The 17,350-nt window shown below is 37.2% G+C and overlaps 1 protein-coding gene across 1 annotated transcript; it reads right to left on the bottom strand.

Annotated features, from left to right (window-relative positions):
- Window positions 1-18: 18 nt before the first annotated feature.
- Window positions 19-15,857, bottom strand: LOC129788078 (cadherin-23). Its single transcript, XM_055824082.1, has 6 exons — window positions 15,807-15,857; window positions 5,893-6,425; window positions 5,308-5,818; window positions 2,619-5,220; window positions 509-2,550; window positions 19-447 (listed from the first exon to the last, which is right to left on the bottom strand). Exons 2-6 carry the CDS (start codon window positions 6,280-6,282, stop codon window positions 128-130), a joined length of 5,865 nt encoding a protein of 1,954 aa, XP_055680057.1. The 5' UTR covers window positions 6,283-6,425; window positions 15,807-15,857; the 3' UTR covers window positions 19-127.
- Window positions 15,858-17,350: the final 1,493 nt, after the last annotated feature.

Below are 17,350 nucleotides of genomic sequence, written 5' to 3'. Positions count from 1 at the left end.
AGGTAAGAATAAATAAAATTTCCATCCAAAAGGACTTTAATTCTCCTCAAAAGATACAAAAGCCATCTCTTTTCTACATTACATAAATTATTTAGTTGTATAAATTAAATGCACCCCCTTTTGCAGGCTACAGTTCCGTCGTTTCCAACTTCTTGGCCAGGATGTGGGCATTGGTGAGCTTATCAATTTGTTGGTAAACATTAAATTGCCGATTCATGTCGTTCTGAGTATTAATCTCCTTTTTCTTTCCGTTGTATTGATCGTTGACTATAATATTTTCATCTATTGAGTCATTTCCGGAGCCATTGCTAAAGTTATCATCATTCTTGAACCATTCATTCTCGTAGGCTTTCAGCCAGATTGGGTTGCTTCCCTCGATGCTGTGTTTATTTGTATTGGGTACACGAGAGGCTATCCCACGTCCAGCTAGGTCAGAGATTCCAGGACCTAAAAAAGCGAGGATAAAGTAAGTATCAAGAAAGAAGGAAGAAGATGATCAGGATCTTACCGTAAGTATTAACCCTGGCAGCTCTAAGTTGCCTCTTGTAGTTCGATCTCTGAGACATGCAAAGCCCAAGGACGATGATGAGTAAACCCCCAATGATCAGGTTTGAGAAAACCAACCAGATTAGGAAAGATTTGCCCGTCATCTCACTGGTCAGGAGTAGGGCCTCTGCAGGTTGAGTATCAAGAACATTGAACTCCTTGAAGAGATCATCCAACTTCTCAATATTCTGATCAATGAGCCGCAAGACATCCCCAACGTCCAAGATTGAATTATCCATTGGATCCACTAAATGCAGGTAAACATCCGTCTTGGTCTTATCGACTGACCCATCCTTATTTTCGTGAATACGAAAATCATCCACATTCACGATGGCATTGGTTACATTGCCCAGAATGCGGCGAAAGTCATCAACTTTAGCCCGAACTTCAGGTGGTTGCTGTCGTAGAACAATCTTTACGCGTTGATCAGACCGTAGGAGGTAGATGAAGACATGAGCAACATCCTGAAGCCCATCGGTGTCATTGGCAATAACCATAAAGTCAAAGTATCCCTTCATCCCTTTGAGGGGATCAAAATTCAGCTGAATCTCTCCCGTATCGACGTCAACGAGAAACGGTGGCTTTTGCAAGTTCTCCAATCCCTCAGTTAGTGTTCTATGAATGGATCCTACGAGGTAGTAGGTAATCTTTGCATTATCCCCATCGTCCTTATCCACTGCCTTGATCTGCATGAATTTCACTCCAAAATCCGCAGCTGTTGAAACGCCTCCGGTGAAGACTTTACTTGAGAATTTAGGAGCATTGTCGTTGATGTCGTTCACAAAGACCGTCACCCGGACTAGCGTGCTGTCTTCTGATAACAACGCTCCACTTTCTAAGCTCTCAAAAATGGGATCTCGTATGAATTCAGCGTCCTCTTCGATGCTCCTCAAATTCCTCGAATGCTTATATCGATCGAAATAGTCAACGTACTTGCTGCTGTAAGTCTTCGTTCGTGCTTGTTGCGTTCTATTTGTATCTGAAAGTTGGCGCTTTATTGGTGCTGAAATTGGTCCATCTGCCTGCAAAGCTCTTGGGACATTGACACAATCCTCTGTTGCTTTAATGATCAACGTATGATTTGCTTTGACCTCTCTGTCGAGTTCCCTTGAGACAGTTAAGATATGTGATTCAGGATCAAGTTGAAAGATCTTCTCTTCATTCCCGTAGACAATGTAGTAGCACACAATACTCGGAGGATCATCCAGTTCATCAACTTCATCGCGATCCACCGTATCGGGAAGTTTCTTTTTCTCACTCCCTGGCGGGGAATGCTCTGTGAAGTTCACGGTGATCTCATCAACGAGAAATTGTGGTTCATAGTCATTGACATTCCTCACGTAGACTGTTAGATCGAGATCTGAACTCAGCGGTGTTGGTATTCCTTGATCGTAGGCTTCAACGCGAATCTCATGAATTCGCTGCCTCTCTCTGTCAAGCTGATGCTTCAGGGTGATCATTCCAGTTTTGGCGTCAATATCAAACATCCTGTAGCTGCCTATTGGGTCAGGCTTGAGGCGATAGAGAACAGCAGCATTGGGACCTACGTCATCATCTCGTGCAATTACCTGTATCACTGAACTTCCAATGGTTGCATTCTCGGGAATACGGATCGTTACATTATTTGCCGGAGATATAAAGATTGGGGCGTGATCGTTGAAATCCGAAACGCAAATCTCCAATTTCTTCGTGACAATATTTGCCGGAGTTCCGAGATCTCTTCCACTGATCATTAGAGTATAGTTCCCGTAGAATCCTTGGAGGGAATGCTTGGCGAAGACTGCTGCAGACCATGAATCAATTTTGACGATCTTAAAGTGATCAGCGCTCTCATTTTGCAGCAATTCAAATTCAACAACTCCATTTGGGGTCTTAGGGTCATCAGCATCTGTTGCCTTTATCTTTGCAATGAATTCCCGAAGATCGTGGTATTCTGTGATCTGAACGCATCCAACAGGAAAATGCAGAACAGGCGGAGAGTCGTTCTCATCAATGATCTTAATACTAAAATGAAAATGTTGGAAATTTAATAAAAAGAAAATTAATAAAGAACTTTAAAAAGTAAAACTTACAAAAGCTGCTTGAAGGTATTTCGACTCTCTCCACTTAAATATCCAAATTGATAGTTATCCCAGGCCTCAATTACAATCATGTAATCATCTTTAATTTCTCGATCAAGCTTATCAGCCACAGTGATGACTCCCGTGTCTGCATCAATTGTAAATTTTCCTTGAGAGCTAATTCGATCCATTAGATATGTAATCTTCCCGAAATCTCCTGAATCAGCGTCTTCAGCTCTTACTGTTGTAATCTTCGTTCCAATTGGGGCATTTTCAGACACAGAAAAATTCCTCATGTCCCCTAAGAAGTATGGCCTGTTGTCGTTCTCATCAATAACATCTAGGAAAACTTCAACAAGGGATGATCTGCTGGGAACGCCTGAATCAGTGGCCTTCACTGTAAAATTCAGCCATTTATGAACTTCATGATCAATCTTATTTGCCACCACAATTTCTCCTGATTCCGAGTCCAAATGTACGAGGCTTGTGATGTCAGAAGGTCCTTCTAGTGAATAAGTAATGGTTCTATTTTTGTCCACATCATAAGCAACAATGTTAACTATTGTTACACCATTAGGGCTATTTTCCATGATGGAACGCTTGTAGAAGGGCTTTCTAAATTTCGGGCTATTGTCATTCTCATCTTCAATAACAATTGAAAGTGCTCCTGGCACTAGCTGCCTTCCCTTGGCTGCAGCAATATCCTCAACAGTAAATCCCAACTTGATCTGTTCAACTTTCTCCCGATCAACTAACTTGACAACCCTAACTAAACCATCCACTGCATTTATCTCAAACGCACTGAGGTAGTCATACTCTGATAACTTAACAATTGCCCCTTCTTCAGATCGTGCCTCTGACGTTGCCGGATCAACGCTGTACCGCAGAATTGGCTTCACATCGGGATCTGTGGCTATCAAGCGAAAGACATATGTTCCAACTGGAGTATTTTCCTTCACTGAAACTGTGCCAGGATCTGCAAAATGCGGTGGTTTGTTATTTACATCGATGATCGTGATGTTAACCACGGTGGACGTCATCATTTGCTGATCCCCAATCCCGCTGTCCAGGGCAACGACAAACAGTGAGTACTGATCAATTTTTGGATTTGTCAAATCGGGATCAAGGGAAGCCCCTGGGGCTATTGATATAACCCCCGTATCACTGCCTATGACAAACTTATCACTAGCACCTTTCTGTATGCGATAAACCACAACATTGTTGGGTGAAGATCCATCTTTGTCTGAAGCTTTCACCTCGAGAATTGATGAGCCACTGGGGAGATCTTCGGGAATGGATCTTCGGTAGTAGGCATGTTGAAATTGTGGTGCATGATCATTAACATCATGAAGGTAGACAACAACAGGGACACGAGCTGAAAGACTTGGGATTCCACCATCCTTTGCATTGACTGTAAGATGAATTGGTCTAATATTTGAACTTCCTCCGGGGATCAGTTCAAAATCCATTGATCCTGTAGGTTCTATCAAACCACTCTTTGAATCAATTGTGAAATTTTCCCTGAATTCTCCGTCAATTAGCTCGTATTCGATCTCACTGTTTTTCGTTCCATTCAAATCATTATCCTTGGCTTCAACGACAAGAGGAGTTTCAAAGGAAACCTTATTCTCCATCAATCTTACTTCGTATTTGCTTTGAACGAAAACCGGGGAGTTATCGTTTACGTCGTCAATGTTGACTATCAACTGGACGGTATTCCTATTTCCTTGCCCAAGATTGTCTCTAGCTTCAACGGTTAGGTAGTGTCGGGATACAAGTTCGCGATCAAAGGAATGCCCACCTGGAGATTTAACCGTTATCACACCGGAAATTGCATTCAAATGCAGCAAATGAGCAATGCCACCACCCATGTTGGTGTACCGGATGCCTCTAGTTCCATAATTCCCCGAATCCAAATCAAAAGCATCCACCTGTCCAACTGTAGTCCCTACTCCACTATTCTCCGGAATTGAGACTTCATAAATTCGATTTGCAAATTCCGGATAGTTGTCGTTTTGATCTCTGATGTGGATTTTTATTGGAACCTTTGTCATCCGACTTTTATCAGCCACCTCCCTGGCAACCAGAGTAAAATTCAACTGAGTCACCTTCTCAAAGTCCAAGAATGTTGAATCCTTCACGCGAATCAGGAAGGTGGCTTCATTGATTGCCCTACTTGGGGTAACTTCGAAAATTTCATTTGGTGGAACGAGAGCCAGATCAAATGTCCCATTGAGTCCTTGATCGTGATCGAAGACTTCATTGAATGGGGAATTCCCTAAAAATGTTATTGGAGTATCTTCTTGGGCATTTTCATTGACTTCGCACTCGTAGGCTGTCTCGCGGAATCGTGGTGTCTCATCATTGACATCCGTTAGGATGATCGTGATTTCCGTCCTAACCGAAGGTGGTGGGTTGATGATTTTGGATTTTTCCGTGGCAACAACCTCCACGATGTATGCCCCATTTATTTGATTGTCTGGATTCTCCCTGTCGAGTGTCTTAACTGTAATGATAGCTCCAGACCTTTCGTGGATGCCAAATAAGCCAAAGCCATTCCTCATGGAGTAGCGAATTTCATTGTTGACACCCCGATCACCGTCAATGGCTTTAACTGTAAGAGAAAACGCGTAAAAGAGTTTTTCTGCATATATGCTCTTGCTCAAGAAGCGGAAAATTGTTTTGACAAAATTTCACTCACCGTGCGCAACTTTTGAACCCACTGGAATATCTTCAGATACCCGAATTACGGGAGTTACTGCAACAAATTCCGGTGGTTGATCCTCCATGTCTTTGACTTTAACAAGAAGCGCCGCACTGCCCGTATTGACTTTACCCTGATTCGCCCGATCAACGGCAAGGATGCGCAATTGATAGAGACTCTTGCGTTCGTAGTCGAGGTCACGCATGAGCCTTATAACGCCCTTTCCTTGATTTGTCGTGATGGAGAAGACCTCATTTTCACCATCGAGTTCTTGGAGGTAGTAGATAACTTGACCGAAAGCTCCTTCATCTTGATCTGTTGCTTCAACTGTTGTTATAACACCTGGGCGACTTCCTTCGGGTACTTCAATAGCTGCCTGGAAGGGCTTAAAGACTGGCTCATTGTCGTTGACATCCTCAACTAGCAGGAGGAGGCTCTGTGTCACAAAGTTTCCTTCTCCCAAACGATTATCGGTCAGTGTTAGAACTATTGAATATTCATCTTTGGTCTGAAAGAAAAAAAATCAATTCGTACAAAAAGCTTCTAAATTTATTCTAGAATTTATTCTACAAGAATTCTTACTTCTCTATCTAACTCCTGAGCCAAGAATAAGTTTGCCTGATTCATCCCTACATTTTCAACACGCAGAACTTCACTTCCAGGAATTGATTCCTTAATCCCAAATGTTAGTGGATCCCCATCTGGATCGAATCCTTTGAGTCTGTAGATTAAGGATCCAACAGGTGTGTCAGGGCCCTCCTTTAGTCGCAGCACAATTTCCGAATGTCCATCTATTAGGAATCTCGGTGGAAGATTAGCCAGGGCACTCCTGAAGCAAGCCAGGAATTCCAGGATACAAAACACTGTGATCAGTGAACAGGGTAGTCGACTTTTCCGCGTCTTCTGTATGTCCAGGAATTTTTTCAATCGAACTTTCTTGAATATCTTGCACCAAATTGCCATATTGCCCATTTTTAAAAAAAAAATAATTCTCTGATCTGTTTCTTTGCTACTCGTTGTCTCTGACGTAGTTGTTGGTGTGGTGATTCCAAAATTCCATCATGATGTCTGTAGTTGATGAAGTAATGCGGATGTGATCATTTTGCTGCAATTTTCTGGCAAAAAGAATAAATAAAATATGGAGCAAAGTTAGGAAATTTTCACAAGTTTAAATTAAAAAATTAACGGCCTAACGGCTATATGTGTGGAGACATACACAATTGACCTACAAAAGTGCATTTAACGCGCGAGGCTTATTTATGGGAGGGAATTTTCGCGAAGTGGTCACAAGTTGAGAAAAACAAATACAGACTTTAATGGCAAAGAAGAAGTCCCAGAGTCGCGAGCACGTTCCATGTGTAAGCATATAAAATTTACAACCCACCGCTTCACGGACTGATGCGTTTCGTAGAATTTTTCACCTGAAGAATGGGTCAAGTTTGAGGTAAAGCAACACTGCTTTACATCTTCAGAACAGCCAAGATTTATTTCTAGATAGGTGATTAAATGTGTTTAAGAAAAAGAAATGTTAATGAAATTATTCTTGAATTAATTTCACACCTTTGCTTATAAGTTTTGGGTGAATTTCTTGGGAAAGCAGGTAGATATAAATGAAATTAAGCAAACTTGCTCTTGTGGAAGTGCAGCATCCACGTGCTCTGTGAGAAATTACTAATTAGCAAAACTCCACGTGAAGAAGAAGCGCGTGTCTGGCTCTCAATTTTTTTTTTACCTCCCAGACATTTCGCTAAAACAATATTTCTGTTTATTGTTTTCACAAAGTACTTGAAGTCTTGAAGGTAACACCTCCAACACCTGCGAGAGCATATTTAGCGGTAGAAAGAGAAGATGCAAGACATTGGGCAATTGTCTTAATGAATTGTTTCTTTTGTTGAGCACCTTATCGCCCAGCTACGTCAAGTTTATCAGCTCCAATCTTAATGCATAATACAAGTATGTAACAATATTGCATGGATTGTGCGCGTTAAGCTAAGAAAAGGGTCCCAAAAGTACTCTTTTCAACTTAATACGAAACAACTACCTTCGACGTTGGTCTGCAGAAGCATTGTTGCGTACATTGCGTGCAGGATGGCATTAAAAAGAACGCAAAGGGATCAATTAAAAGACCTAAAATTTCCATTCAAGGTTTTCCAGAGCTTTTATTATTTGTTTGTTTTAATTTATTTTATTTTATCCCCATGAAGGATTCTCAAAGGGATTTTAAAACAATTTGCCTTGCATTTTGAAATAGTTTTCATATTTTAATTAAAACAATTTTCAGTTATTTTTTTTTTGTTTTATATTTCCCCAATGATGAAATTTGAAAATTCCATCCTGCACAAAATTCTCTATTTAAATGCAAATTATTCCACGTGATAAAGAGGGGCACACAAATGGAAAAAAAATATGTCAGGTATTTTAATAATCGTTTAAAATTAAAAAAAAAAAACGATTTCTGATTTTATTCAAAAAATAATAATTAAAAAATTCTAAATAGAAGAAATAGAATTAGATTTAGAACTTTATTAAATAAATGTGTTGGAGATATTCTTCTTATGAGGACTATTTCTTAATTTTTGAAATCATAAAAACTCACTGAAGAATACTCTTGACAACCAATTGAATAAAAATGTATAAGAAAATTAAAAATTTTGATTAGTTTTTCTGGGGAAAATTCTAATTGAAAGATTTTACTTATCGCCCACTTTCTTATTATATCTTAATTAGGATTCAAAGTGAAAAACTCTTCTGAAAATTATCAAATTGTTATCAAATTAAATATTTTCCTTCAAAGCAAAGTTTTCCAAACTTTTCCTTTTTACTAGTTTTTTATTCAAAATATTGAAAAGAATAAAAGCACTAAAACTCATTAGCTAAATGCCCCTTCTTCTAAAAAAAAATAAATAAAATTAAAGCTCAATAAGCTCAAACAAAAAAACTCATAATATAGAACAACAAAACCTCCATCCCAATGTGCGTAAGAGAGGTGATTGTATGACGCTGTTCCACGTGTTGTTCTCCCCCCAGCATCCGGTGGGTGCATTCACATCCATTTCCCATCTCTCTTGAGCAATTAATTAATTAATTCAACCCAGGGATGAAGCCATCAACATGTCGCTAAAATACACGCGGATTGCAGAATGTGGTTCAAGGTCCGCTGCTCGAGAGCAAAGCAGTGTTGTTGGAAATCTGTCGCAGGTGGAAGTTGCTGAATGGCAATTATGCAATTTGTACTCATCGAAATTTTCACTTTTCACACACAAACAGCTCCGAATTCCACACTTTGTGGTATTTCAGCATCCGCAAGTCCCATTGAGAGATGTGACTGCATCTGTGAAATTCCCACACACCTATGCATGGCGGCGTGCAATGACCAGCAATTAATCACTCACGGTGGCTTTTCACGTGCAAGAAGCACCCAATGTTGAAATAAAAAGTGTCGAATGAAGAGATTCGATTTCATGGTAATTCGTTCACCACTTTTTTGCGGTGCGATGGGAAAAAAATATACGATGACAATTGTGAGAATAATTGAGTCACTTTGGGATCGCATTGAGAGTACATCCAGCAACAGCAGCATGGTGTAATTACATACACAGCATCTCAAAAAACATATGCCAAAAGGTATAATCTCATGCCTCAATCCATTTCCCAGGCAATTTGAAACACAAGTCAAGTGCATCACCAAACGCGCGCGGTTGTTTTATTGAAATGCAAGAAGAAGTGAGAAGCCCCATCGGCTCATTTTAATTTTATCGCGGCTTCCATATCGTGCAAAAGAGAGCGCTTAAAGTGTATCAACAATTGCATTTACATGGAATTTTAATTTTATTGAATTGCCAAGAGATACGAAGAGAACTTGCACCATTGAGAAGAAGATGGTGAAGATGATGGTGTAAAAAAAGTGAAAAAGTGTGGACTCTTGCAGATCTTAGACCGCGTGCCTGGAATCACACGCAGAAAGAGCCTCCATACAGAAATCTACATGGGGGCAACATTAACCCAGATATTATGTTTTTATTCTTCGATTTTACTATCACTTGAAGTGTCTGAAATATTTACTACTTTGCACCGAGACGTACAAAAAGACGCAGAAGGAAATAAATCTCGAAGAATACAAAGCACGAACTAGAAATTGAAAGGAAATAGAGAAGTTCAGCTGCAAGTTTTTCTCATAATAATCTTTCCCCAACGCAATGAGTCACGCTTCTTTATCAATATTTACGATTGATTTTACTTTTCCCAGAGACCTTCTGATAATGATGCGATGGAACTCGTGTAAAACCACGGAATTTTGCGGCCAAGATTTTTTTTCAACGAGATGGGGAATAAATAAATCGATAATGAAAGCTAATTTGTTGACAAGGATTTTCTTACAAGATTAGTTTTTCATGAGAAAGGGGCATCAAGTTCTTTCTTTTATCATTTTCTTTGATCATTCATCGGTTGAGATTTTATTTTTTCCTGCTTCTTTTCAATTTTTCCAATACGGTCAAAGGTTAATTCTCAATAAAATTTAATTGAGATGAAGAACTATAAATTAAATAATTTATTTCCTCAAGCTTAAAAGCTTTAATTTCACAGAAGAACTCACAAAAAGAATCTCACAGAACGGTTAGAACTAAAGCAAAAATACTTCCTCCGAATAATAATAATAATATCCAAACAATTTAACTCAAATCCATAATATTCTCTTATGTTTATGCGCCATAATTTCCGTAATGTTGTGTTTGCCAGAGATCATTACGGTGTTTATGATTTGATTGCGATGGTGATGCAATAAAAAGTCATCAAGGGGCCAAACTCTTGGCGCTCCAAAAATATACATATATGTAGCAAAACTGAACGGAATATTTTTGATGAGGTCGTCATTTTTCGCAAGAAAACTCCCTCTACCTCTTGCACGGGTGAATTGCAGAAATCCGTGACGAATTATAATTCATATTGTGATTGTTTTCATGGCAATATAAATCTCATTTATCGTAAGACCTTTGTCACTTCTTTTGGCGCAACAATGGAAGAATCCATTCCAGCTGTAGATATACCCTCCTGGCCAAGAACCACAAAATCAGACCCACCCAGGTGACACAATTCTAACTGTTTGTTATTACCTTTTCTTTTATTCATTCCAAGAAGTTCTTGCGCAAGTTCTTCAACGAAAAAAAAACTTCTTGGCTGCACGTTCTTGGGCACGTTGCCTTCATGTTGGCTCAGTTGTAGCCATTGGGCGGTATGTTGCTGAAGTTTTGCAGCATCAATAGAAAACTCTTTTATTATACTTATATACATTACTTTTTTTTTTACTCTCACCTGCGAGATGATCTGGCAAACGAGACAGCGCCACATTGTACTTAATTATATGTATATGGGAGATAATTGACCATGAAAAAATTTATATTCTTGGCCATTTGAGCTGATATGGCACAATTAAGGTGTGTGATGAAAAATAAACAAAAAAAGAAGAAAACAAGCAAAGAGTCGGAAGCAATTCCGGACGATATAAACACCAATCTTGAGCTGGTAAGAAAAATTGGTATGAGGGGGTCTTTTGGTGAGTCGGGCAAGCACAAAACTCTATAACAATTAAAGAGTAGTTTGGGGCATCAAAATGAAGGCAATAACTTTGCTGGGCGCGCACACAGGCAAAGTGAAAGGAGTCATCAATGCGTTTCAGAATTTTTAATCCAGTACACTTCACAAATATCACACCGAAAGTCTCTCTCTCTCTGCGCTACAATTCCGCAACACAAAAAAAAGCCAACCCATAATGTCTCTGCATGGGATCTCAAGAAAGACATTTGGAGGGCATCGTGGCATTGAAATTATATCGTGTTGCTTTTTTTTTAAGGAAATTCTCGCTGAACCGGAAACTATCGTATATGTATTTCCCACCCTTAAGCACTCAAGATAGGGAAATTTTCCGTGTGGGTCCTGCATTTTTACGTTGCGGGATGGGAATTGAAATTTCTCATGAATTTTGAGTCATTTTCCGGGGTTAGGGCTGTGAGAGAACCAGCATAAGTCTCAGATAGACGTTCCACTCCCGTGAACAATATGGTCAGGGAAGCATATCCAGAATTTATGTGTGCACCAGTGCTACGGGCGACAAGGGCGATGGACTCTCATGTGGAATATTAATGGGAAGAATTAATTGCTCTATGTGGGGTCACTCAACGAGGGATTCTCTCCCCTTATTTTTTGAAGCCTCTAAGTTTTTTTACGATGCGTCTCCAGGTAGCGAGGGATCGATTATGTATGTACGTACATATCAACTTCCTCTATATTACATATATCACACGCGGAGGTGTTCCTTCCTGTTTCGAAAGGGGTGCACTTTGTTGACTCAGAAACTCAATGACTAATACATGTTTATGATTGATATTTAAACAAAATAGATAGAATGGAAAATTCACCTGACGAGGACTGTCTGCTGCATTTTGAATGTTGATTGGGATCAACCCAAACAGCAAGATTTTTTTCTATTTAATTTTAAACCTTGTCTCGAAGCTTCGTATACATGTGAAAAATATTCTGTGTTGTAAAGAAGAGTTCTAATTGAAGGTTTCATGTTACTTTTTGATGATTAGCGATTATTTTTTAAAGACTTTTCTTTTCTAACATTTAAATTCTATTTTAACGTCTGACGTTTTCTTTTACAAAATTTTACGTTTATTTTCTAACGTTTTACGTTTCTTTTCTGTTTGTTCTTTTTATCTAACATTTTATAAATAATTTCTTTCAACTTCTAAAGAAAAGCTCCAACTTCCAGGACTTTTAGGGGGTAGTTAGACACTCAAAAATCCTCCCTAACTACGGCCTCGAATTCAAACACTGTAGGGGAGAGCGGGGCTAATAAAGTCACTTAAGGGTTTAGAAAAAGCCTAAAATATAATATTTCCTAGCTAGATAGAACAAAATGATCTGAGAAAGAGTTGTAGGGCAGTAAATTACCTAAAAAAATGAGCTATACATTTCGTTTTATCTATTTGGGAAATATGATATTTTGAGCTTTTTCTAAACCCTTAAGTGACTTTTTTAACCCCGTTCTCCCCTACTACAGGATTCATACACAGCAGTTCAGGCTGCTGCAGACTAATAATTCTTTTCCTGAATTATTAAAAAAAAAAATAATTGAGAGAAATTTCTTTAACCGCAAAAGTTTGATAACTTCTGTTTACTCCGTAACAAAAACCACACATTAAGTGGATTTTCCTTTCATTCTTTAATATGGATTTATTTGTGCAAAATGTGCTTTGTAATCCAATCTCCTCCATTTCAGCGAATTTGCACTCTTTATGCAACAAGCTAATTAATTTCTTTTCGCCCATATTATGATCAAATCAAACTGTTGGGGAAAAGTATTCGTCTTGCTTTTCAATGCACAGAAATTCCTTCCTCTTTTTTCCTCCATGGATAGAAAATCAGTGTAGCGCTTTAATTAAATTTTGTGGTTTTCCTCCATGGCTGATGGAAGTAACATAATACGTGTACAAGAGTGTATGACAATATTTGTGTAAATGGGAAATTCTCCGTGTTGTGATGTAACTTATGCCGCGGAGCTGTATGGTGCGGCATTTTGGCTTCGAAAAGAAAAATGGAAAGTGCTCCACAATGGGATGTGTTTGCTTTCAGATAAATTTATTGCCATTTTTATGGCATTTTTCTCTATAGGACTTATCAAGTGAAGCACCTGCGAAGATGAGGTTTAATGAGGTTTAATTTTATGACTTCTAACTTGCCGTGTGTGCACCCAAAAATTGCCCTCTCGTGGGAACATTTGTCTCTCAACAACACTCTCCAAGATTGATGATTTTTAATTACAAACTTCCTGCCTGTTTGCACGTATTTTCTTTCACCTTGTCACTCCGGAATCTTCGCATCTTACACCGAGAGATTTCATTTAAATTAGAGTTTAGTTAAATATTCCAAGATCATTGCTTTCGTTATGCAAATTTTTCTTCTTTTTTTTAATATTTCGAAGAAGAAGAAGCGTTCAAAACTCAATGGGTGAAATGAATGAAATATTTGTAAATTGGGTGAAAAGCTTGCAGCAGCTTGTCCGCTATTTTTTTTTCGTTGATTTTATGCAGAAATTTTATGGATTTTTAATTGCTGATGCATATTAAATAGAAATCATTTTGTGACTGAGAGAGGAAAATTAGAAGAAGTTTATCTTCACAACGAGACCAATAAAATTTGCGGACATGTGTTTTCCATTGAGATAAGTGGACTTGAACTAATTTAGTTTTAGTTTAGAAATTAACTTTAAAATTATGATATGAAAAATAATTAAATTTTATTTAATTAATGACCTTTGAGACAATCTCTGACAATTTTTTTTTAATTTAAATAAAAGTTCAATTGAATCTCATTTCGGATTGATTTTTTTCCTGAAGAATCTTATTGCAAAATCCACTGAAATGGATGTCTCAATTAAAAGTCTAATTAAACCAGAAGCTCTCTATATGAGCAATTTCGCAAAGGAAAAAATTCAACTGGTCACTCTTGTGAATAAATTAGGTGAAACACTGCAGTGTGTTATGAAGTATCCATCTGAATTAGTCAACCGTTTTATTCTTCGTGTGAATAACCCAACCTTTACCAACGAAATTCGCTTTGCGGCACCCAGTGTTACGATATTTAGCTTCAATTATAATAAATTATTAATTTATCTTGTTACTTATAGAGAAATTATCGCGATCGCTGAATTTATTCTTTTTTGAAAAATATTGAATAACAAATTCCATTTTTGTATGGATTTTAGACGAATCGTCGTCACTAGAAAACTTTTTTATGCTATTGGAGCCACAATGGCTGGAACAAATTGGGATTTTTAGGAATATTTCACGCAGTTTTTTTCTCGTACATATGTGTGTACAAATCTGGCAGCTATTGTAAATTCCCTCCTGCAGGAGGGCAATTGTGTGGCTGATTGTGAAAGGAATTGGCAGAAAATCTATTTTCAGAAGAAAAGAAAAAAAAGTCCCACAAAAATGGTATTTAGTGCCCGCGGATGCTCCAGCAACATTGTGCAAACGTCTTGCACAGCCCATTGATGAATTAAATGGGAAAATGTGCCGAAAGAATTTGCATTTTCTGCAAAGTGAAAGAAAATACGTTGAGGGGGCTTTCCCAATTCAATAAAAATCTTGTTTTGTACGATGGAAACAATTGTTTTCAATGCTAAAAGGAAAAATTCTTCATGCCATTGAGATGTGGGAGAAAAGGCGCTGGAGAAAAATTGCAATTGTAAAACTATGTCAAACACCTCTTCAACATAACAATTAAATAAATTTTTTATAGCCCGATCTTGCGGTTCATTGCCAGAAAGATCAGAAAGTTCAATGTCTTGAGAAATTGAAAGACAATTAAATGCAAACAATTATGCAAAAGCTATACAGTCTTACAATTTTTTAAATCTCTGCAGTGCAAAGTTGTCGTTTTTGTGGACATGAATTCTGAAAATTATTCTTTTTCAATTCATCAGGATTCTCGCATTTGAAGGAAGTTCTTACAATTTAAATATTTTTCTTAAAAAACTTTGAAGAAGTCTAATTTATAAAAATCTAAAGAACCCGAAAAATTCATTTTTTTCTACCTCTTTTATCGCCAAATCTAGACATTATTTTACAACATTTTGTTATTTCATTAATTAGTAACTCATACATTCAATTATATTTTTTATTAGAATAGAACAAATTAATAAGTAGATTTAATCAAAATTTGTTTAAAAACAAGTAAGAAATAAAAATGAATATTAACTATGATATTAAATTCTGATAAAGCAGACAAGAACGAGAAGAACAAATCTAATAAAAACAATACGTCGAGAAAATTGTTCTAATTATTGTCCTGAATTTTCAACAAGGGAATTTTCCCAAATTTTTTTAAATAGACCATAAAATTATTCTAATAAAACCAAAAAAAAATTCTTCTAAGAATCTCTAAAAACTTTAAATTTCTCTCTAAAAACTAAACATTTTTGCCGCCCTCTAAATGCACTCTACTATCTAATTAATTTTTTTTTATTAAAATTGAATGAAAGTTTTGAAAGAAAAACCCCCCGAGAAAAACTCCGTGAGATTCTTATATTGCGGGAAAATGCACAAAGTAAAGAAAAAAAGGCATTTTCAAATTGAATTATATACCTACATATATTTTTCCATTTGAAATTTTCAGGTGCAAAAGAGGAACTTTTTTGTGTCCTAAGTGGAGAATAATAGCTATTGTTGGTGTGATTTTCTGCAATGGTGTGATTACTTTTTTTCTACCTCCCCCGCCTCATTGTGATTTTGTCTATGACTTTGGCGGGTAATTATCGAAGAGGTTGTGGTGAATGCAAGCAAAGAAAAGTGATAGCAATTTATGTAAATACGGCAGCTTTGATATTGCTGCACGGAATAAAAAATTTCTCTCTCTTCATTGAAATCAAAAGTTAATACAGAATTCTCGATCTCGTGATGTGCTGCTGTATATAAAAAAAATGAAATATTCACCAATTTATCAACACTTTCAGCTGAAGAATGGTATCCATTCGCTAGTACTCCGTCGCTCCCTTTTTATAGCTCAGCACAGCACAGCACTCAATAAAAACGTACCTATATATTTTTTTAGAATTTCATTCTCAAAATTTTATTCAAAAATGGTCACCGAACTAAAATCACACAACACACACAATTTTTTCCTCCACTTTGTATTGAAAACTAATATTCTTTTATTTGGAACAATTTTTGCACGCAAAATCCCTTTTATTGTTGCGGAAGATCTTTTTTTTTGTTCACAATCACTACATGGAAAAAAATGCTTTGAATCACAGAACTTGGTGGCTTTTTTTTGGGTTATAAATGCTGGCTGTGTGAAAGGTGATGAGCGACCAACCGCGAGCACGTTTCAAATGCAACTGACTCACCTGGTGCGATGGATTAGCAAGTGCTGGGAAGCAGAAAGGTGGCTTCTTGGTGTGTCGGCAACTCAACCATGAAGACCCAAACAGTGGAGGGCAATCAGTAGCTTAGAGAGCTTACGGGTCTGATTGATTTACTTGTTGACACAATGAAAATTAAATTGAAGCCGGAAGATTCCAAGAATATTTTTTTTTAAATAATTTAATAATCTTTTTCAAAAAAGATCTATTGAAAAAGATTATTTTTATTATTATTATTATTATTATAGGCAAGTTTCGTCTTGAGAACTATCTTTTACTTTTAAATAAGGGACAAATAAAACAAGAAAATTATAAAAATGCTAGAAAGCTTGCACGTTATTTTTGTGAAACTTCTATTTCAAAAAATCCTGTGAATTTACTAAGAAAATGGGCCAAAAGTCTGTCGTTTGCCACGAATTATTTTAGCCACTAGATGTCGCTTTTAGTCTAATATTAGACCTCTAATCTTTAATTTTTTTTATTCAATATTTTAGCTGAAACTCTTTTTAATTTAAGACGTTTGTAAAGTCTAAAAATGTCTTGAAAAGTATTGAAAAAAAGAAAGTTCTAAAAAACATCTTAATTCATTAACTTACAATAGCTGTGTTTTTCTCTAAGTAGTCTCCGCCTCTTAAGAGCTCCCGCTCTTCTGCACGAAGGTGAAACCGCCATCCCCACATTTACATGTCTACAAATTAATTTTCGACACATTTTTTCACCCAATATTAATGGACTCTCTCGCGGATTAATTAATTGGATCGCTCATTAATCTCCTCCACAAGCTAATGCCCGACTTTTTTGCATTTTTTCCACATTCAATTTTAGACCACTTGGGCAGATAAATTTTGTGGAACCTCCCAAAATTTATTTGCTTCAACTACTAAAAGCAATTTCACGAATTCAATGAATAAAATTTCAATCCATCAGCGGGGTTTCCTCGGTGATGAGCTTTTTTTCTCGCAGTGTACTTTACGCGATGTTCATTCACGTGAAATTTCCCCACCTGTGGATGCACTTCATTCACAGAAATTCCCACAGAAACCTCAATGGACGCACAAATGGCAATTTTATGGCTGATTTTTTGTCTGTCCAGCAACATTTCTTCGATTGAATTTC

Source organism: Lutzomyia longipalpis, chromosome 1 (genome assembly GCF_024334085.1).
Source record: "Lutzomyia longipalpis isolate SR_M1_2022 chromosome 1, ASM2433408v1".
Lineage (NCBI taxonomy): Eukaryota > Metazoa > Arthropoda > Insecta > Diptera > Psychodidae > Lutzomyia > Lutzomyia longipalpis.
Note: the sequence above shows the minus strand (reverse complement) of the source record. Positions and strands in the feature narration are given on the sequence as shown.